This window comes from Furipterus horrens, unplaced genomic scaffold (assembly GCF_987537825.1).
Source record: "Furipterus horrens unplaced genomic scaffold, mFurHor1.1.pri manual_scaffold_1, whole genome shotgun sequence".
NCBI lineage: Eukaryota > Metazoa > Chordata > Mammalia > Chiroptera > Furipteridae > Furipterus > Furipterus horrens.
Genome location: NW_028327171.1, coordinates 131,574,265 through 131,597,770, shown reverse-complemented (window position 1 = coordinate 131,597,770; position 23,506 = coordinate 131,574,265). Strand labels below are relative to the sequence as shown.

The following is a 23,506-nucleotide window of genomic DNA, read 5'->3' as shown; positions in this document are numbered from 1 at the left end:
AAATGAACCTAACAAAATCTACGAGGTACAGAGTTCAAAACACTGGTTTAAGGATGCTTAATGAACTTAGGGCAAGGACAAATCAACTCAGTGAGAAGTTTAACAAAGAGATAGGACACATAAAAATGGAGACAGGAAACATAAAGATGAGCCAGTAATAAATGAAGAATAACTTAATGAAGAATACATTACAGGGAATCAACAGTAGAGTAGATGAAGCAGAGATCGAATCAGCAATTTGGAAGACAAGGCAGTGAAAAACACCCAATCAGAAGAGCAAAAAGGGGGGGAAAAAAGAGGATAGTTTAAGGGGTCTCTTGGACACATCAAGTGTACCAGCAATATTCACATTATAGGTGTTCCAAAAGAAGAGAGCAAGGAATTGAAAACCGATTTAAACGTAAGTCCAGGAAGTGCAGTGAGTCCCCAACGAGATGAACTGAAAGAGGCCCACACCAAAGCCTAAGAATAATTAGAATGCCAAAGGTTAAAGACAAAGAATTTTAAAAGTAGCAAGAGAAAAAAGTGACTTACAAGGGAGCTCTTCCTATAAGACTGTCAACTGAAACTTTGCAGAAGGGATTGGTAAAATTTTTCAAAGTGATGAAAAGCAAGGGTCTACTACAAAGATTACTCTTCCCAGCAAGGCTATCATTTAGAATTGAAGGACAGATAAAGAGCTTGCCAAAAAAGAAAGTACTAAGAGTTCAGCACCACCAAACCAGTATCACATGAAATGTTAAAGGGTCTTCTTTAAGATGAAAAGGAAAAAAGATAAAAAATATGAATAAGATGGCAATACATGCCTACTGATAATTACTTTAAAGGTAAAGAAGTAAAATCTTCAATCAGAAGACAGAGTGGCTGAAGGAATAAGAAAACAAGACCCATACATAAGCTGCCCACAAGACAGCCAATTCAAATCAAGATAGAGTCTAAAAGTAAAGGGACGGGAAAAGATATTTCATGCCAATGAAAATGGAAAATAAATAAATAAACAAACAAAGAAACAAACAAACCTGGTTTAACAATATTTACATCAGATAAAATAGACTTGACAACAAAGGCTATACAAGAGACAATTCTACTTCTAGGTATTTATCTGAAGAAACTCTACACACTAATTCAAAAAGACATATGGATCCCTATGTTCACTGTAGCATTATTTACAATAGCCAAGAAGATACCTAAGTGTCCAATGATGGGCAACTGGATAAAGACGACGTACGACATATATAGACGATGAAATAGTACTCAGCCAAAAAGAAAACAAAATCTTGCCATTTTTGATAACATGGTCAGACCTAGAGGGTGTTACGTTAAATAAGTCAGACAGAAAAAAGACAAATATTGAATACTGTGTGTTTTCACTTATATCCAGAATCTAAAAAACAAAATAAAGAACAAGCAGAACAGAAACAGACTAACAGATACAGACAACATTTTGATGGTTGCCAGATAGCATGGGACATGGGAGGATGGGTGCAAAAGGTGATGGGATTAAGATGTACAAATACCAATTACAAAAACAGTCAAAGGGGATGTAAAGTACAACATAGGGAATATAGTCAATAATGTTGTAATAACTATATGGTGTCAGATGAATACTAGACTTATTGGGGTGATCACTTTGTATGTTGTATAAATGTCTCATCATTATGCTGTACACCTGAAACTAAAATAATAGACAACAATAATAGTTGTATGTCAACTATAATTAGAAAATGAAAAGTTATTTTTAAAAAATAAGACTGTGTGATATTGGCATAAGGAAAGACATACCTATCACAGAATAGAATAGAGACCCAAAGTCTTTTCAACAAATGGTGCCTGGATGACTGTATGGCCATGTGCAAAAAAGGTGAAGCTTTTATACCATAAACAAAAACTTAAAATGGATCACAGACCGAAATGTGAGAACTATAACTATAAAACTTATTAATAATGCTTTCTTAGGTATGACATCAAAGCACAAGTGACAGAAGAAAAATACGGATTACATGCATGTGCCACAAAAGACACCATCAGGAAAGTAAAAAAGAACTTTTACAGCTTAATAATAAAAAAAGACCCCACCATTTTAAAATGGGGGAAAGGATCAGAGCAGATATTTCTCCAGAGAAGATACACAAATAGGCAATAAACACATGTAAAGATGCTCAATCCCATTTGTCATTATGGAAATGCAAACCAAAACTACATTGAGATACTTCACACTTACTAGAATTGATAGGCAGGACAGATAGCAAACCAAGGCAGAGAGCACGGAGGGAGATAAGTCTCACTCATTAATTCAGCAATCCTGAGCCTGGTCAGGTAAGACTGTCAGGTGTTCTGAAAAATCACAAGAAAAACCATGATAGAGCAGGAGGAGGGGAGCCCTTGAAATTCTGTCTCATTTCCATTATCTGGGAAAGAAAGCCTTTGAAACTATACATTAATCCCAAGGTCAAGAAAGGGAATCTAAAGCTGGCTACAGGCATTAAACCCCTAAAATCCCATAGCTGGGGCACTCAAGACTAGCTGGGTGCCCACTTGTAGCTTCAAGTTCAAGTGTACTTCATAAATAAACTTACTATCTCATTTCCACTATATGTGCTATCTCTCACCTGAATTCATCTCTTTCAAGTGAGACAAGAACTGAGGAGGGGAGCCCCCTAATTTGGGACTCCCCAGTAACAAAATGGCCAAAATAAGATAGCTTTAAAACAAACTAACTAACAAAGACAGTATCAAGTGTTGACAAAGTAGAGGAATTGGAACCCTTAGACATTGCCTGTGGGATGGTAAAATAGTGTGGCTACTTGGGAAAACAGTGTGGCAATTTTTCAAAACGTTTTTAAAAAGCTCCCAAAGCCCTGGCTGTGTGGGTTAGTTGGTTGGAATGTTATCCTGTAAACCAAAAAGGTCACAGGTTCGATTCCCAGTCAGGGTATGTGCTTGAGGCAACTAATGGATGTTTCCCTCTCTTTCTCCTCCTCTCTAAAATCAATATGCATGTGCCTGGGTAAGAATAAAAAGTTCTCCAAGATTACTGAGGTCTAGTGTCAAGCAACCCAGCAACTCCACTCCCATATATATCAAAAAGAAATAAAAACATATGCTTATACAAAAACATGTACATGAATGTTCCCAGTAGCATTATTCACGATAGCCTCCAAACAGAAACAATCCCAATGGTCATAAACTGGTAAATGGATAAATAAAGTGAGGTCTATACACATGAAGTATAGAATGTTATTTAGCAGTAAAAAAGGAAAGAACTGATACATGTTACACTATAGATGGATATCTTGGAAATATTGTACTAAGACCATACTGCATAATTCCAGCCATATGAAATGTCCAGAATATGCAAAGCTAAGAGACAGAGAATGGTATTCCAGGGTTGAGAGGGGCAAAGAAATTGTGAACTACTAATTGATACAGGGTTTCTCTTTGGGGATAAAAATATAAACTTAGGACTGTGATGGTGCTTGTACAACTGTAAATATATCCACAGAATTATACATTATATGTAGGTGAATTTTATGGTATATGAATCATATATATCTCAACAATGTCCAAAAAAAGAAGCTAATGTTAAAGATATCTTTTAGTATACACATCGACAAAAGAAATATCAAGGAAACCAAAAGCCTGATCACAGAACACTAGTAAACATGTAACCACGTATAAATTCACTGCCCATTTGTTAATTTAAAAGTAAAGTTAGGTTTCATTTTCAGAATATTTCTCAAACAATGATTCACTCTGTAGTTTAAATTATGCAAATATTTCAGAAAACCATTAACTTGTTTGTTTGGTTAACAAAAATCTGAACTATGCTCAAGTCAAGGTAAATGAACCATATCATTAACTCAAATAGCTACTCCTTTTAGGCTTTCAAAACACCGATCACTGAACCAGATAAATACAAACTATGTTTTGCACATGGGGAGCTTGAAAAAATGTGGTATACTCTCTGAATCAACACATTTAAAGGCTGCCCCCAAATATTCAGAACTTTCTTTCCCTGTTTTATTAGCTGCTTTTTTCCCAAGAATGGAACTATGTCGGTTTTTATGAGCTTAGTATTCTTCACAAGAGAAGAATCATTTTTACTTTTTCAACTTCTAAGTGAGTCCTGAATTTAAAATTAGTTTGAATTGCACACTTCCCTATAGAACAAATTCCAATGTGAATTCCACTTTATGTGTCAATAGATACAAATGTCTATACTTCCCATTAGTTAACTGGTATTACTTTTAATAGGTTCATAGCCCAAACCAGCACCCAAACAGGAAATTAACCACTTCTAGTTAGTGGTGATATATATATTAGCACAAGTTTAAACCCACAGTTGGCATTCTGAATATAAAATTCATTAAAATTATATAAAAACAAATTTAAATGCATTAAATGGTCACAGGCATCACAAAATGCCTCTAATTTATGTTGCTGTCATTCCCACATTAGACAGGCATGTTTCTTTTTGCTCTCTCACTGGAATGTAAGTCCCTTAGGGAAAGCACTGTCTTATTTATTTAAAAGAAAATAAATACCACCTCTGCATACTGCTTGTCACATTACATGCACTCAATGTTTGTGGAATAACTATTGTCTTGTAAGCACTAACACTAATGCTGAACAAGTAGGTGAACTTCTAGTCATTGTTTCTTTTTCTGTATCAGACTCAAATACCTTAGAGAAAAAGTCACACTGCATTTATTTCCTTAATAAATATGATCATATAAGGAGCTCTTAGTATGCCAGCTTTGTAACTAGAACCATAACCTTTTAAAGTATAAAATATTAAGTTAATGCCCCCAATATAGTAGGGTTTAAGAAGGTTCCCACCATTTCCCCCATTCCTTAGAGTACGTATACATGTTTATAGTAGAATGTACAGATTTTTTTCTTCACTTTAAAAAAATTACCCTATTTTATGTACTAAAAAACATCTTCAGAATTCCTGTTCTAACTGCCAAGTCAATTTATAAATTACAAAAGTCAGTTTTTATACAAAGACTTTTGTGTGCCTTAGCCTATACAAGTATTCAAAGACCAGATTTAGGTTAGAAGCACCACATTATCATATTGTACAAAATGCTGTCTTAGTTCTAGGACAAATGGGTTGATCACCATAGAAACATTTGAACTATAAAGACTAACAGACATGTATGTATGTATGTGTATGCATGGAAAAACTTTGAATTATTTGAATATTTTATAATCATCTAATATTGAAAAATAAAAGTGCTTCAAAAAGACTTTATAAAGACTTGTGTAATATATAGTCAATACACTCTATCAGTCAGATGGAGTGTATCTGTAATTAGTCAGATAGAACACCATGTTTCAAAATAACCATAAAGCTTTTTGGAAAACTTTCTACAGTTCTTTTCAGAATCAATCTGAAAAAAAAAAAAAAAATCAATAAAAAAAATTACATAAGTTTTATGTTTATCAATAAACTCCCAGAAAGATCCTCCTCCTTGTTTAACAGAATTTAACTTCAAGTAAATTATTCCTAAAAAATCATCTTTATCTTCCTAGAAACACTTATACCTATACCTAATTAAGTACATCTAAATGATAGTCTGGAGACCAGTGTATCAACTCCTAAAGTGACTGAGGATAGCCATTTGTTTGTTTCTATTCCATCACTTTGCCCTTTATTTCTTCTTTGAACATTTACATTTGGCTGAAGTTAACAAGTTTCAGGGTATGATGCTTTAAGAGGGTTTCATCATTCCAGTGTACATTGTCGATAAGTATTTATGGCTTGGAGTTATTTTCCAGCATTTTTGTTGACTCGTTTACAAATTTTTTGTTTAATTAATTTAAAAAAATAGTTTTTTTAAAGAGAGAAAGAGAAATATCCATTAGTTGTCCCTCACACACGCCCCAACTGAGGGCTGAACTGCAATCTGGGTATGTAATCGAACTGGTGACCTCTTGCTTCGCAGGATGACACCCAACCAACTGAGCCACACCAGTCAGGGATTTTGTGTTTAATTTATATTTAACATGACTAAGTTTGACTATGTATCTAAATGATGTAAAAACATTGAAACATAATAAATATACATTTTTGTAAAAAAAAAACCCACACTTTTTTTGGCTATAACTTCACAACATACTTCAGTATTTTATAAGAATAATTCCCCAGTATTACTTCTTTTCCCTGGATAGTCCTTTTTTATTTTTCCTTTATGGATCTGAGAATCAGTTTACTGAATTAAGAAAAGAATCTGTTTATATTTTTATTTTCCCAAAGTTATACTTACTTTTGGAGAAAAAACACTGCAAGTTCCTCCACTCTTTCAGTGAGTCAAATCATTTAAAAGGACTCCAGGACAACAGTAGACACTACTACTTTAAAACTGGTTTATTCTAAAGACTCAGTGGCTATGTCTACAGATTTTACCACAAGTAAATTTGAGTCAAATCATTAATAAACTATGTAATTACTTCATATATTGCTTTTTCTGTGTCTACGTACATTCACCTTTCTTTTTCCAGTGCCAGAGCTGCTAGCCGATTTCCTTTCTCCATGAAGTATTGGGTTGGCCAAAGAGTCTGTTTAGTTTTTTCCATAAAACACAATAAAAGATACATTTTTCATTTTCACCAGTAACATTACTGATTTGGGTATTTTGATTATGTTGGCTATCTCCCACTATTGGCTTCTAGTGCATAGAGGCTAAGGGTGCTGCTAAACATCTTCCAATGCATAAAACAGCCCCACAGCAAAGAATTATTTGGCCAAAATGTTGACAGTATCAAGAAACTTCGCAAACCACTTCTGACATGTTCAATCAAAGCACCTTCTCCATACATTGCATAAATCTGTTTTTGCATTTCAGTTGTTTTTACCTTTCTTGAAATAATAAAGCATCATATGATGAAAATGTTGCTACCTTCTTCCATCTTCTATTTTAAAATGGCTGCACAAAAATTCACCAATTTTGATGTTTTTTAAATGCATGCTGATATGACAGCTGCCACAATATAATCTAACAAAATTGTTCTGAATCACGTTAAAGACAACAAAGAGCCATCGAATGGAAAAAAAGTAACAAACTTTTTGGCCAACCCAGAATTTCAAATGAACTGTTATAAGAACCCCATGTGTTTTCTTATCTTTTAATTTATTTTAAAAAATTATTAATAATGGCTTCATCAAAATAAAACTCATACTGTTAGGAGAAGGTAGCTAGCTAGGCATGAGCTGAGTGAGGGGACAAATAGGGAAAGGAAAATATCAACCCTAAACATAACTGAGGGAACAGTGGGAAAAGGAAGTATCACCTTAAACATAATCAGCTGATAACTAGACATCTGGCTGCTCCAGATTCGGTGTAGGGCAGTTACGCACCCATAAGGGGCATGTGCATGGCCTCAATCATGAACAGCATAGGTGTAAGACTGCCCACTACTGGCAGAGATGTGTGCATGCATGGGCAGGAACAAACTGGCAGGGGGAATTGGGTGGGGAAGTTCAAGTCAGCATAAAAACCCAGTTTGTAAACGAGGAGGAGGGAACTTGGTTCAGTCTGAGTGGCTGGCTTGGAAATCTTCAACTGCACTTTCCTTCTGCCAATAAACTTCTGCCTGCTTTTCTATCTGTGTCTCTAGCCTGAAATCTTTCTTTTGAAAGGTCAAGAACTAGGTTTTCAGAACACCACCACTTCTCGGGTGACAATGCCATACAATTCATCTATTTAAAGTGTATACTCAATAGTTTCCAGTGTATTCATATATTTGTGCAACTATTACCACTCTCGATTTTAGAATATTTTTATTACCACAAAATAGAAATTCCAATCCGTTTAGATATATCAAGCTCTACCCCTATTCCTCCAAGCCCTAAGCAGCCATCTATAGATTTGACTGTTCTATTTTATATGAAAGAAATTATGTAATATGTACGTTTTCTTGTGACTGACTTCTTTCACTTAATGCTTTTAAGGTCATCTATGTTGTAGCACCTATAAACATTTCTTTTTATGGCTTAAAAATACTCAATTGTATGCACATACAACAAACTGTTTTTTGTTGTTTTGTGGCTATTCAAATTTATCTCTGTAAAAAATTTCATGTTTCCATTAACACTTGTTTTTCTTATGGTAAGAAACATAAGTATATGGTACAGTATTGTTGACTACATGCACATTATTGTAAAGCAGATCTTTAGAACTTTTTCATCTTGAATGACTGAGCAATGACTCATTTTTTTCCCCTAGTTCCTGGAAACCACCACTCTATTTTCTACTTCTTAAGAGCTGACTATTTTAGATACCTGATACAAGTGGTATCATGCAGTATTTGTCCTTCTGTGATTGACACAAGTTGTTATTCTGTTCTTTGGTCGACAGGCATTTGGGTTTTCCATTTTTGCACTATTACATATAATGCTGCTATAAACATTCCTATACATATTTTTATGTGGACATATTTTTATTTCTCTTGAGTATATACTTAGGAATGAAACTGCTAGGTCATGTGTTAACTATATTTACCAATTTGAAGGACTGCAAGACTATTTTCCAAAGTATCCGCACTACTTTGTATTTCCAATAACAGTTTGCGAGGGTTCCATTTCTCCACATTCCTCACTTTTACTTTTATTGACTGCCTGATTATAGCCATATTATTGTTGTAAAGTGTTATCTCATTGTGGTTTTGATTTTTTCATTTCCTTGATGACTAATGTCAGATAAAAAGATGGGGCTTCCAGAAACTGTCACAGAGTCAATAATGTGATTTGGAATCATAAATACCACAGATTCAAGGAATCCTGGGGTTAGAGTCGAGAAAACAGGCAGACCTTTAGTCCAATCTCCCTTAATTTTGTGTGACTTTAAATTTCTGATCAAATGCATTCCTTTTAATAAAAATTTATCAAGTACATAGATGTGATGAAGTCAGGTAGGAAAGAACTTGTAATGAAAAGCCATCTTTTCCTCCCCTACCTTCTTCATCCTACACTAACAATGAAACCAGTCATCATCTATGTTAACCTTTTTTAAGTTTCAGTTCTTCTGATTAAATACATACATTAAATTATGTAAAATTATATAACTCATAGTTACATAAAATTCTCTCTAACACATAAATATTATCTACAGCTCCCATTTACTTCTTCCTCATTTTTAACAATTACTGGTTGTTTTTTAATGTTTAAACTTGGCTGTTCTGCTTGATAAATATCTGAGCTCAATTAAAAAACACTGGTGGCAGAAACCGGTCTCTATAAAAACAAAACAAATTAAAGAGAAAAAACATCTTATATTCTCTGTAACCTGGCATTTAAGGCATGCACATGGAAGCAGGTCCAACTAATCATTGCACCATCCTGGAGTTTTGATTCTGCAGTGATTTACAGAATCAGAAAGCAGAGGGTTCATTCTCAGAGTCATCATCAACCTTCGCCAGCATTAGTTATCTGTGCAGTCATGGAGTCCAATGCTCAGTAGTGGTACTACAAGACTGAATTTATTGTGAGAGACCACTTCAGATGTGGTTCTGTGGGCTGGATGCTTAAAATTTTATGTTGTTATTACCCTGAGAAATGTTATATTTCATAAGCTAAGTAACTTGCCTAATGCAGCTTTACAAATGAACTTAATATACATAAATTAAAATCTGATTTCCTGCTATACTGGTATTTAATTATTCTGTTTTCAGCCTATCCTCTCTCTTCTGCCTTCATCACACTTGCATATTCCAAGCCCAGAATCCTTGGATTTCTTCTCCCTCTATTATCATGCTTTGGGCATATTTAGGTAGTAGGTGTTATTCCACCTGATATTATTCTACCATTTTCCTCAAGTTCAAAACACTTACTAAACTACCTTATTTTCTGATGGCTCTACTCTCATTAGAGTTATAAGTTTATTGCCCTTTAAAATATTCCATCTGTAAATTTTAGAAGAAAAAAAAAAAACCTGTAATAAGCTCACGTGGCCATCCTGAAATAGTAGCTTAAATGGCCTTTTCATTTTATAGCTCTAAATTACAGGGTTAGTGAGTTTTTACTGCATAAACTACTTTTGATTCTTTTGTATCTATAGCTGCTTCTTTTTTCTATTTCCTAAATTAATATTTTACACTGGGGGTTACTGACAAGTCAACCATAGTGCACAAACAATTTGAATATTTATCTGATCAGTCAGGAGTTCTGTGGCTATCACTATCTTTATTTAGTAAGTTCTGGCAGAAAGAGAACAATATTGCTTATCTGAAATATCTATACAACCTGAGAACTCCACCATACAGGCTGTTACAGCACTCCTTCCCAGCAGCAATCATAAGATTTTTGAAATTCGAAAATTTTTATTTTTTCAGAACAGAGTCCAATAGTCCCTCTCTATATCATGGTTCACTTACTGCAGCCTCACTGTACGGCAGGATTTTTAAAAATATTGTATTTAATTACTTACCACGGATTTTTCGCTGTATTGTGGGATTTTGCGGTACTATATACATATGTTATTAAAGTTACGTAGGTTTAAGTGTGTAGAATATGTTTAAGAACATAAGTAGTGTCTATAAAAGTGTGGAAAAGGCTAATAAGGTTGTGGGAAAGGTTTATAAGTGTGTGGGAAGGGTTTATAAAGCCTTAAAATATATATAAATACTAAAATAAATGTAAGGTTCCTACTTCGTGGATTGTCACCTATCACGGGGGTGGGTAGGGGTCTAGAACGTAATACCTGCGATAAGTGAGAGAATAGTGTATGTGTGGAACACTTAAGATTTCTCCGTATGAAATTCTAAATCATTAACCTAAATATATCCTTCTCCTTTACCAGAATGGCATCAAGATTAAACAATGTTCAATTAAAAAACTCTGATTAAGTACTGTCTGATTTGGAATTTAACAACTATTATATGCTTTAATACATAACTACTACTGCTTGCTCAACTCATTACATTTTTATTGACAATGTACCACTCAATGTTAACACACTGTTGACAGGTCACAAAAAAATGCAGGTTTTCAAGCCCAAACATTGTTGACTACTAACAAGTTAACTTGTGTTTGCACTTAATAAGCTTATACAATTCTTAAAACTGAGAGTAATATAGAATTTTGTAAGTTTTCTTAATCGTGTTCAATTATTTACTTTATAAAAAATTATTTTTCTAGATATTACAGGTTTTATCACAATTTTAGTATTGCAAAAATTGCCAATTGTATGTAAATGCTTTTTCTGATTGTCTAAGTGACTTTGAAGTACATAACAGAGATTTGAAAGACAACAGTCTGTTGGAAGATAGTTATGAATCTGTTATCAGACCACCAAAACGGTAAAAAAGAGATGTGATAGTATCTGGTAGTCAAAGTGATTCTGAAGAAGAGTGGACAGAAAATTACATTAAACCAACCTTGGAGGATTATACAAATAATCTGGTATAACTGTCGAATTTAGTGATCCACGGAGTATCAGTCAAGTGATGGATTTACTTTTTGATGATGATTTTTTTTATTTAATTGCTTCTCAAACCAATTTATACCACCACCAAATGGAAAAAGTTTATAAAACATCTGCTAAAACTTTACCATGGACAGAAGTTACCACTAGTAATATGAAAAAGTTTCTAAGTTTATTGATATTGATGAGACAAACAAAAAAATCAAATTGGAGAGCTTACTGGTAAACGGACTCTTTGCTTGAAGTGACCATATTTCCTAAAACTATGACCAGGATGAGATTTGAGTAAATTCTTACTTTTTTTCATCTTAATGATAATTCACAAGCTACATCTAATGAAGACAGACTTTACAAAATTAGGCCTGTTTTGGATTACTTTATTCCAAAATTTCATTCTTTGTACAGACCTAAACAGGAGTTATTCCTAGGTGAAGCAATGTTACCATATAGAGGGTATATCAGCTTCAGAACATATAATCTGGCAAAGATAACAAAATATGGAATTTTAGTGAGAATGCTTTGTGAAAGTGAGACTGGCTACATTTGCAATTTCAAAATCTACTTAGGTGAAGGCGAAAAGCTACAAGAAACTATATTCTCCGTCTTAGAGCTCTATCTTTATTCTTGACATCATGTTTATACCAGGATAATTACTATAACAGTGTGTCTATTACTGAAATATTATTGGAAAAGAAAACACTGGTCTGTTGTACTATAAGGGAGAATGGGGCTTGCCAAAAGAACTAAAAGAAAAATCAAAGAATCTTTGGAGAGGGGAAATGATTTTTATTGATAGGACACATTCTTCTTTTCACGTGGAAAGACAAAAGGCTACTGCATATGATCTCAACTATTGACAATGCTTCTATGAAATCTACTGGGAAGTGAAAGAGGAATTCTACAGATGACAGTTAAACCCACATGCATGCTAGATTACAACAAATTCATTAAAAGGGGTTGATCAAGCAGATCCATATTTGGGGAACAGCAGTATCTTAAAATGGTATTAAAAAAGTAGCATTCTTTTTGATCAATTGTGCTTTATTTAATGCATTCAAAATTTACTCTAACTACAATTTACAAAAGAACATGAGATACAAACAATTTCTACTGGAAGTTGCTAGGGAATGGATATGATGATTCAAATGAATGTAGTACAGAACCTGGCACTTCTTCCAGTACTTCTAAAAGAGCGCCTTACAAAGATACCCCTTTCAGGCTTTCAGGGAAACAAAAAGACCACGTTTCAGAAAAAACAGTCACTGGCATAAAGAAGAATCCCACTAGAACATGTAGAGTATGCTCTTCAAAAGGGAAGTGCAGCAAAACTAGATATATTTGCAAAACCTGTTGTGTACCATTGTACGTAGGTGAATGCTATACAGTTTTTCATACCAAAAAAAGTTATTAAAAATTACATAGAAGATACGTACAAAGTTTCACTTCAGAACATTATGTATAAATAAAGTATACTGAAGTTTATTTAGATTGTTTCATTATCACATTCAATTACAAAAAAATAGCTAGTGATATGGGATAGTTTTGTATAAAATTGCCGGTCAATGATGTGTTAATTTAGCACAGCTCAGAAAAACCTTAATGGAAGTGATGAGAATAGACACTTACCAATGAACTTCACCAAATGAATCAAGCCTCAGCAGTTCTTTCTGGCTTGGAGACAACCTGGCCTGATTAAACCAGCTGTCCTTTCCAGCTAGGATTTTCTTCCGTATTACCCCTGGCACTGTCACTGTCCTATACCCACTTGAATAGGTTACCCTCTAGCTCTGGTTTCTTACTGCTAAGAATAAGCTTTTAATGTCTTACCTGAGGAATTCTGAGAAGACAGTGACAGGTGATACCCAAATTCCCACAGAAAACCAGAGTAATTAGATAGCAAAATCAAAACCCAGGGATATGTATAACCAAATCATTTGAGGAGACATTCTTAGGAAGTCTGAAATACAAACGGGTAAGGACAAAGCAGACTACTGTGTAACCACAATACCTGCACAGTATCAGCATCTATGCAACAAGAAGCAAAGTAAAATAACAGGGCATGTGATTACAGAAGAACCTCAAAGTAGCCGCTAACAGACATTTATTGGAAATGATGGGGGCCAATTTGAGAATAGTAGCTAAACATATATTTAATGTACTATGTATTTTCTCACCATTCATTAAAGATGCCCAGAAACAAGACCAACATAGTAACAATAAGTAACTTAGTGTCAAGCTGGAATCTTGAAATGCTACTTGCTACTAAAAGAAAGCAAATTTCTGCCCTGGCTGGTGTGACTCAGTGGATTGAGTGCCGACCTTGGAACTGAAAGATTGCCAGTTCAATTCCCAGTCAGGGCACATCCCTGGGTTGTGGGCTGGGTTCCTTGCTGAGGGTGTGTTAAGAAGCAACCAGTTGATGTATCTCTCTCCCTCTCTCTCTCTCTCTAAAAACGAATAAATAAAATCTCTTTTTTTAAAGCAAATTTCTTCAGGAAATGGCCATTCCAGCTATGGAACAGAAAATGTACAAGATGAGCCTGTAATATGTTGCTATAGTGAAGAAGCTACTCAAGATTATTGGGGTATAGTTACCATATGGTCCAACAATTCCTTCCCAAGAGAAACTAAAATATATGTCCACACATATATAAATGTTCATAGCAGCAATATTAATAGCCAAAAAGTAGAAAAAACCCAAATGTTCATCAACTGATGAATGTACATAAAATGTGGTATAATGGAAGTTGTTCAAAAAAAATAAATGAAGTACTGATACATGCTATAACACAGGCAAACCTTAAAAATGTGCACTAAGTGAAAGAGGCCAGTCACAAAGGACAACATACTGTATAATTTCATTTATAAGAAATGTCCAGAATAGGTTGAAGGGAAGACTGGGAGAGAGGGCCAAAGGGCGTGGGGTTTCTTCTTCGGGTGATGAAAATTTCTAAAACTGATGCACAACTCTGCGAGTACACTAAAAAAAAATTCAACTGTACACTTTTAATAGGTTACTGTACACTGTTAATAGAAACGTATGGTATGTGAATTATCTCAATGAAGATGGTAAATATAGGGCAAGAAACAAGTATTTATTCTCCCTTTCCAATATGAACTGTACCACTGGGTGTCCAAATAGTATATGAATCACAGCATTTCTTATAAAAATACTCCAATTAAGAAATGAATAAGAAATGACAAGTAGAGTACCAAAATAAATAAAAGGATCTAGGAATTGAATACCAAGAGCTGCTAACACCACAAAAAGAGACAACCAGGTATTAGGTAGCTCCTGATGAAAGAACCTAACACCACTTGTACTTTTGCCAAAGGGATCTAATAGGAATCTGATCATATTTCAGGATCCAACTAGCAATTTGCAGGGAATACAAGAACAAAGGAACATGATAAACTGTACCATGAGTACACAATGAATAAATTCCACATAGTTGGAAAAACTTCAGGTCTAATGCCTTAGGTTTTTCAACAGATAAAATTTAGGAAGAGGAGAAACCTGCATATTGAGAAACTTAAAAGACCTATCAAATGTTTAATAACAGGCAAAACTAAACTGTGATATTTAGGAATTCAGAGTTGGGTGGCAAAACTATCTATGAACTGAAAAAAGTGATTACTGTAACATAAGGATACTGTTACTTTGTGGAGGGAAGAGGTTGATAGCAAAATGGGGCACATGGAGGCACTTCTGGGGTAGTTTGCAGTTTCTTGAATTGAGTGTGATTTACAAAGTTGTTTGCCTTATACTTTATTAAGCTATACATCTGGTGGTTTTGTATGTTTCTGTTATATTTTATAATAATAATAATAATATAATAATAATAATAATAAGCACTTCACCTCATATATGCATGATTTTGCCTCCGCATTAAAGGACACCAAATAGATGGAATACAATAGGATGTGAATAGGACGCAAAGGATAAGATGAGAGATAAAAACTTAGAAGAGTGGAGTTATCTGGAAAATGCTTTATGAAGAGTTGTAATTTTGGCTGAGTCATAAAACCCGACACACCATGGTCACATGAAAAAGAGAAAGCACCATACAGGAAAAGAGTGGAAAAAAAAAAAGGAATGCACAATGCACAAATGCTAAGACCGATGTATGGCTGAAAGAGGAATTACGGGCCTAATTTTCAAAGAACTTTACTGGATTTTGTGCAATGAGATAAGCAAATCAAAATCTGAGAGTATTTTCATTTACTTGTCTACTCATTTCCTCAGAAATAAAAGGCATCAATTGTTAGTGGGCCCTATTTCTTATCATATTAGAGTAGGACAAAAGTGGGAGAACTACAGCATGGCATTAGGCAACAGATCTGAGTTCAAATACCAATCACATAATGGATGCTTAGATTTTGGACAAGTCACTTAGTAACTACATCTGTTTTCTCAGGAGGTTAATATTTTAGCTGAGATAAGTAAAGTGTCTGTTTACATAGCAGGATCTTAAATTTTCATCCATGCAATTTATAGTTAAAAAAGAATTTAAGTCTAATAATCTCAAATTTATAATCCAGGAAACATATTTTTGGTTAGCATCTACTGTTTTGAACAGCAAAGGCACAGAATACTTTCATATTGCAGAGGTCTACTGGATAGTACTGCAGTATTTCCGAGTAGTATTAATGGATTTCTGAACATAAGATTATCCTTGAACTAATTACTTTATTAAACTAAGTAGAAGTGCACTATAATATAAACCACCACTCAGATTTCACAATAACAGAGCGTTAATGGATTATGAGACTCACAGGAAAAAGCAAAATTTAGACCAATGGTCTTCAAGTTGAGCAGCTATTAGTATCACCGAGGAAGCTTGTTAAGGCAAAGAATCCCAGGTCCCACCACAAATATCCTGATTACATAGGTCTAAAGCACAGTCCAGTAAAGCATATTTTTAATGAGCATCCTGATAATTCTGATGCAGGTAGTTAGTGAATCACAACTGGCACAAAACAAAAGCTTTAACACATACTGCTTTCATTGAGAAATCTCAGGGTTATGAAGAGATTTCTAGAAATAGATACCTGAGGTAGACATAATGATAACTGCATGAGCTATGGAGTCTAGATCTGGCTGTGATTTTTGCTTTTGTCACTCTGTTGGTGTGTGAATTTAGACAAACTATTTTGCTTGTGATTATCTGAATTAAGAAAGAGTGTATCAACTTCAAATAAGTGTTTAAGAACCACATACCAAAGTAAACCTAAGAAGGAAAAACAAACAACAAAAAGCCAAGAACTGTTCCCACGACATCAGTAAATATAGGGCAACACTCACCTCCAGATAAGCATGAAGGTCATGAAATACAGCAAAATTTAAGGCTAGCAGATTTGATTAACAAACTTAACAAAATTAGAACATAATTAAAACTAGAAGAACATAAAATTAGAAAAATATATTTATTAATATAGTGTCAAATTCTTAAACTCTAACAAGAAGCTAAGAAATACAGTATTCACAGAAAGGAAACATTCATTTATAAACTAAATTTAAACTTTAAATTTCAAAATGTTTCCTAAAATCCTCAGTTTAAAAAAATCACAAATGTGATAATTGTTCTTAAGGTCCTTGAAGAATTAGATATGAATAGGCAATTTCTTACTGAACAGGTGAAATTCACCAAGCACTCAAAATTAATCTAGTGAAAAGTAACATAGTTTTAGTATCCTTCACTCATTTAACTCTTTAGGTTAATGCAGGGTTTTCTCAACCTCACCACTACTGACATTTTGGACCAGTAACTTTTTGTTATGGGGTTCAGTCCTGTGCACTGTGGGATAGTTAGCAGCACCTGGCTTCTAAGAGATGCGATCAGCAGCCCTTCTTCCTTTTGCAAAAACCAAAAACGTCTCTGAACACTGTCAAATGTCCTTTGATGGGCTAAACTGCCCCCAGTTTAGATCCACTGGGTCAATCTAAATATACTATCCCTTCTGGTGCCATCTTAAATATTATTTCCCCAGAAGTAGCCACACCTAATAACTCCAAATAGGGTGAGTCCAATTCTGCATGCTGCTATGTGCTAGATGTAAGAACTGTGTGCGGTGATGGCAGCGGGGGGTACTGAGGTACTGGGAGAATTTTCTGTGCTGAAAAATATATATACATGTATGCCTGAACAAGCAGGATGTCTTCCTGAAAGGACACACAAATACTCTAGCAGCATGTAGGGTAGGAGGCTTAGACACTTAGATTGGAGGGAAGTTTATCATATCCTTTTTTGTATTGTTTTCATTTACTCTATGCCTGCATTAGTTTTTAATTTAAAAAAAAATCATTGTAAGTGTGTCTGTGGGGAGGACGTATATAGAGGAAAATATAAGGACTCATTCAATAGAACTATGGGGTAACAATATTTGATCCATTCTATTGATATATAGTTGCTGAATATCTGCTCTATGAGGTACTGGTAATACAAGTAAGCAAAGTTAGAGAAAGAAAACAAAAAACCCTGCTCTTTACAGTGCTTACCTTCTAGCTTGTAGTTTGAATATGTGTATGGCTGTTGAGGGGAGGGGGCATTTTTACATTTAACTTTATCTACATTGCTTTGTTTGAGAAATACTAGAGCTTTCACAATAAAAACTTAAAACAATACCCTTTAGTTAACCAATTCCCCCTAAATGTCTTCTTTCACAAAAGGCAATGATTATAAGTAAGTACAATGGAAAGTGGATAAAATTTACTTTTAAAAAAGGGTTTGATTCCCCCATCAGGGCACATATAAGAATCTACCAATGAATGCATAAATAAGTGGAACAATAAAATCCATGTTTATCTCTCCTTCCTCCCTCCCTCTCTCTCTCTAAAATCAATTTAAAAAATTTTGAGCGAACACTGCATTATCAAAGAACAGAGATAATGAGCACTTTTCTAGATAGAGAAAATAACCTACAATTTTCAAATGGTATCTACTAGTCAAGAGCCAAGTCAATTGAGAAAAGATTATATTAATAATTAAGAAAAAATGGCAATCCAATTTTAGCACAAGCAAATACAAGTTTGCTTATGTATAGCAGCTGACCAAACTTAGATGCATAAAATCAAACTCATATATGAGATAGATGATGCATTCGTTCTTAGAATTTGTTATAGCCATTCCTTAAAATCATTAGTCTTATTAAATAAATACTGTCCTTAACCAACCATGTACTCTTGGGACCTTCAAAAGAATCACAGCAACTTAAATTTGGCATATAAAGTATAGTTCTGATTACTGCAGCTCCAAAGAGGCAAAGGAACAAAGAGAAGTAGAGGTGCTATGACAATACCATGACCAACAAGATACTCAGAAAAAGTGTACTCTTTACAACTGATCTTAAAAGAAGTCATTAGACTTGGAATATAAAAAGCAAATGCATCATAAACTTGTCTAACCAAATTAAGAAGCAGAGTTACTAACCAAATTAAAGAGAAACTCGGTCAATATCTATTCTAAGATTGACCTTGAGGGGGATGCTTTTTCACAATATACACCTTGGAGGTACCGCTGCCTTCAGGACTTTTCTACTTGACTAGATTTCTATTGAGCTTAATCCAGCAAAGCCATTCTTTAATTACTAATCCCAATTAAATAAACCTCATTGCATCCAGTGAGCAAAGGGCAGATTAATCTAAGTATGTTACATACAAAAGTCATTTACTGCTGATAGTGATCCAACTCTCCAAAAGAAAATGACAATAAAACTCAATGACAAAAGTCTTTCTGGGTCACACACATGTTGAAACTGATTTTATCCTTCAATACAATAGCACTTGAGTTTTATAGAAATTTTTACTTTCAGAATTTATCAATGTGGGAAAAATGAAGCCACATAAACAGTAAAATTTTTTAAAATTAATGCACGATACTTATTATAAAATTAGATATAGTTTGTCATCAGCATCTTAAAACTTAAGCTTGTTAGGGTTTAATATATTGAATGATGTTCAGCTTACTTTGTGAGGACTCATGCTTTTCATAAGTTTACTTTATTATCACAATCCATTATAAACCTTTACAACCTTTTTCCCAATGATGAAGGGGAATATGAATTTAAAAGTGACTCATTCAATTTGAGACCACCCCCTTAACCCCAAAGAATAGGGAAAAAAAGATAAAGAGTGTGGCTGTACAACTGATGTAAGTGCACAAACACAAATATAAAACTTTTGATTTAACAGCAAAAGTAAAAAAACAATTAGATATGAACGGTGCACTATTACTTTTTGAAATAGAAATTAACACCAGATTTCAATTATCCTGCTAATAATAAGTCAATGTAAAATGCCTAAGTTTACTGCCGCACACATATAAGACACTAAGTAGGGTAATAAAAATTACTGAACAATGGCATTTAAATAAAATAGTGCCAGTAAGAATGCAAGTGACCTGGAGTTCACCAGTCAACTTTAAGTTAAAGTTGTGAGTTTTAGCTGTAAGCAAGATAGTTGTTTTAAAGCACACCAACCAGGCCATAGACAAATTTATGTAAGAGGGAGGGTTCAAAATGAGAAGTGTAGTCTTTAGAGAAATAATTTATTGGAAGTAGAAAAGTAAGCCTGATTCACAAATGGGGTATCTGTAGCCACACAAAGAATTTCCAGAACTATTTTGACTTTTGATTTCTACCAGCATTTTCCTGGGCTACTTAAGGAAAGCCACATTTATAATAGTATTCATTAGTTCACTACTGCCATTGGAGACAATTTACATAAAAACGCAATTTCTCAATCTAAATGTTATTGCCAAAAAGATTTCCTCTCTTAAATAACACCATCATTGACCTAAGTTCTGTGCACAAGAAATACTAGGAAAATGGAAACAGATCCAGAATCAATCAAATTTAAAAAAGAGTAAAAGCAACAAAGAATGCAAGATACCAAAATGACATAAATATATGGTTCAAGATAAACCTATATGCTGATCTAATAAACCAAATCAGACTGGTGATCAGAAGAAGTTAAAACAGGAATCAATCTAAATTATGAAGCTTTTCCTTTCAGTTAAAAAATATTTTAAGGATGTTTCAAAGATTTTTTTTTTAGCAAAAACGTCCTAATGACAATCCACAAACAGTATAAAGTCTTCCCTGGCCCATTTTTCTACACACACCTTTGGAAATAGCATTCTAAAAATAGCTGTGATAAAAAGACCAAAAAAATACAGTGAGAATTAAGGTAGGGTTAAATATTTCTAACAATACACAATTTTCTTTGTTAACAGATGCAACACACTCTGTATCTTACTCTGAAAAGAAGACACCAAATTCACATATTTCATTACTTAAAACTTTCAACTAAACATCATTACTAAATTTGCCAAGATTTATAGGTTATGCTTAAAATCAGTGCCTAAGTATGGGAGAGTAAGTTTTACTTCAAAATTACACACACACATCCCTGACACAATGTTTGAAGCAAGATTTGACGTTTGAATCACCAAAAATTTATGTAGACAACTAATGCTGATGTGTGATAAACAGGAATATTTGGCATCTTAAGGAATTATTGTGATAGCAAGTGAAATATTTCTGGTAAATACTTCTTTCAAAAGATCATTTCAAACTAATGTTACAATTAAATTAAGCCCTAGTCACAATATCTGAAACAATGTAATTCCAAGTTAAGATACACAACAGAATGACTGGGCTTGCCCAAACAACACTATACATTACTATTTGAAATTATTGAAATTTTAAGTATAAAATTTAAATGAATATCGAGTTAATAATCCTTTCAGTAAAGAAATGTCTCATATTTATCTTTTAGTTCAAAGGAACTGGCAGAGCCTAGCAGTGTCTGGCAGCTTATAATGACAAATTTAAAAAACCCAAAACACCCAGAAACTCTGCAATTGAAGTAAAACATTCATCACGAGATTCACCTTCACTGTTAACTTAGAACACTAAATCCAAAAGTAAAATCCATAACCAACTTTCTTCCTGCGTATCGACTTAGTTAAAATTTGGTTGTATTTAAAACAGACAATAAGATAGTACTTACATTTCTATTGAATTTGGTGAAAGAATGGTACATATAAAACCTGTGCATATAAACAATCGCAGTGTTTATTGTAAGCTGAGATCTGAACCGTAACATTTAGGAAATATCTGAGAAAAACAAGATGTCATTTCCAAAACAATTTTGATGGAAAATCCCCGTTCACACAAAAACTAATAAAATAAAACTCCGCAAGATGGTGAAGGTCGACGTGAAATGAATAGTAGTAACAACTCTGAGCACTTCACTCTAACATTACTATTAATCGAGCCCAGATAGGGTTTATCAATAGGTACGACTGGCTAAACTCAAAACCAACTAGTTGAAACGCGCGCGCACATTTGCACAAAACCACGCCAGGAACATAAAGACCTTCAGTGGGCTCCCAAGGGACAAGAGGACCGCCACCAAACAGGCGAGGGGGAAAGACTTTGAACACTTAAGACGCCTTTCGGTATCCTAACCGTCCTACCTCTCAACCCCTTCCCGGAAGAGAAGTCCAAGCTGCCGCCTCTTTCCTGCGATAATCCTTCTGATTCCCGTCTCGCCCTGGCGGCACTCCCATACCCCGCCAACACCACACGCGGCCCCGAACAGGTTACACAACGCAGCCTCCCATACCGCATTCCCGGACTCCTCTCTTCCGCCCCTCCTCCGCTGGCCGCTCGCGGCCTGCCGAGCCCGAGACTGCCTTCCCTTACGGCGCGGCCAAGGCCCACCGAAGGCACCGGCGCCATGTTTGCGGGGCACCAGGCCCGGAGACAGGGCCAGTAGTGAGGGGCACAGGGCGTGATCAGCGGAGGGCCAAGAACAGGAAAGGATACACGTTGAGACGTTGCCCCATTTCCTGGATAAGGTTAGCCGCCTGCTGGCGGTACGAGAGCTCTTTATCCGCCTCCACTCCGCAGCGCCGGCTCGGTGTGTTCTCCAGCTGCTCCCGAGTAAAGAACCAGCGAGAAGAAGCTCCACGGCCCGACGCCATGACACTTCCTCCACCGCCCGCTCCCAGGGCCACCCCCCTCCCCTGCCGGCTCGCGGACTCCCTGCCAAGGCCTCGCGACCCCGCCCCACTCCGCCCGCCGTAGACCCCGCCCCGCCTCTTTTCAACCACCGCCGTCGCCGTGCGCATGCGCGGGGGCCCCTCTACCGGCTCTCGCCAGTCTTTTGCTTTCTTTTTTCCGCTCCCGCCTCGCTTTCGTGTCCGGGCCCATAATGCTCCGCGCCGCCTGTCATTTGGAAGCGCCCGAAGGTGGGGGTCAGCGGAAGGAAAAGGTTGGCGCGGTGCATGCCGGATTTAGGATTGGCTAAGCAAAGGGCCGGGGGCGGGGGGGAGAGAAGGAAGGGGTTGGTGTAGAGTAGGGTGGCGACAGAGGTAAGTAGGCGGGTGGGCGGGCGATCGATCTATCAGTCGGTCGAGTGGCTACGCTGTAGGGCCTGGCGGTGGGCTCCGAAGTGTCGGCGGGTTCTTGGGTCAGGAGTGTGGTGACGTTTTAAAAGGAAAGAAACCGTCCTCCGCGGAGACCCGCCAGAGCCTCTACTTTTCTCTAACGTTGGCCCGCGGGGTCTGGACTCCCAGGCGCAGGACAGCCTCTGCCCAACCGGTGGCTCTGGGAAACAGAGCATAAGAAATAACGCTCTATGTGTATGTCGCGCTTGAGTGCTTATTTTCCAACATTATCTTCTTTGACTCCCACAATCACTCAGGCCATTGGTTTGTTTTTTTGTTCATTACTTGCTTTGGACCCTTCAGCTGTGAAGAGAGGGGGGGTCTGCTGCATGGGCAACAGCAGACCCTCCATATCACCCTGCCCAGGCTCTGTAGCTTCAGCTTCACTGGAGAGGACACTCCAGCGTCATCGCAAGATGTCGATTCAACACGGGAGGAGACAGATACCGTGTCACTCCCGAGTCGGACTGCACAACCATTCTCCGCGGTGCAGATAGACTCTTAAGAAGCTACACCATTGTCTCTCGAGACGGACGGCTGCCGACGACGACGACGACGACTTGCCAAAGGTTATGCAATTAGGCGCCAGAGGAGCTGATTTTCTAGAACAAGTTTCGAGTCCAT

At 35.9% G+C, this 23,506-nt stretch overlaps 1 protein-coding gene across 3 annotated transcripts in view; it reads right to left on the bottom strand.

The window, feature by feature from the left end:
* The window catches only part of CCNT2 (cyclin T2), a 53,290-nt gene extending 30,844 nt beyond the window's left edge, over window positions 1-22,446 (bottom strand). For all 3 annotated transcript variants that reach the window (XR_016511395.1, XM_090279449.1, XM_090279456.1), the window contains exons 1-2: window positions 22,260-22,446; window positions 21,439-21,520 (exon numbers count right to left, since the gene is read on the bottom strand). Coding sequence is in view for 2 of the 3 variants with exons in the window: in XM_090279449.1 (XP_090135575.1) it covers window positions 21,439-21,520; window positions 22,260-22,417 (240 nt within the window). In the remaining variant the exon portion in view is untranslated. The remainder of the gene's footprint in view (window positions 1-21,438; window positions 21,521-22,259) is intronic.
* Between the last annotated feature and the right edge of the window lie 1,060 nt (window positions 22,447-23,506).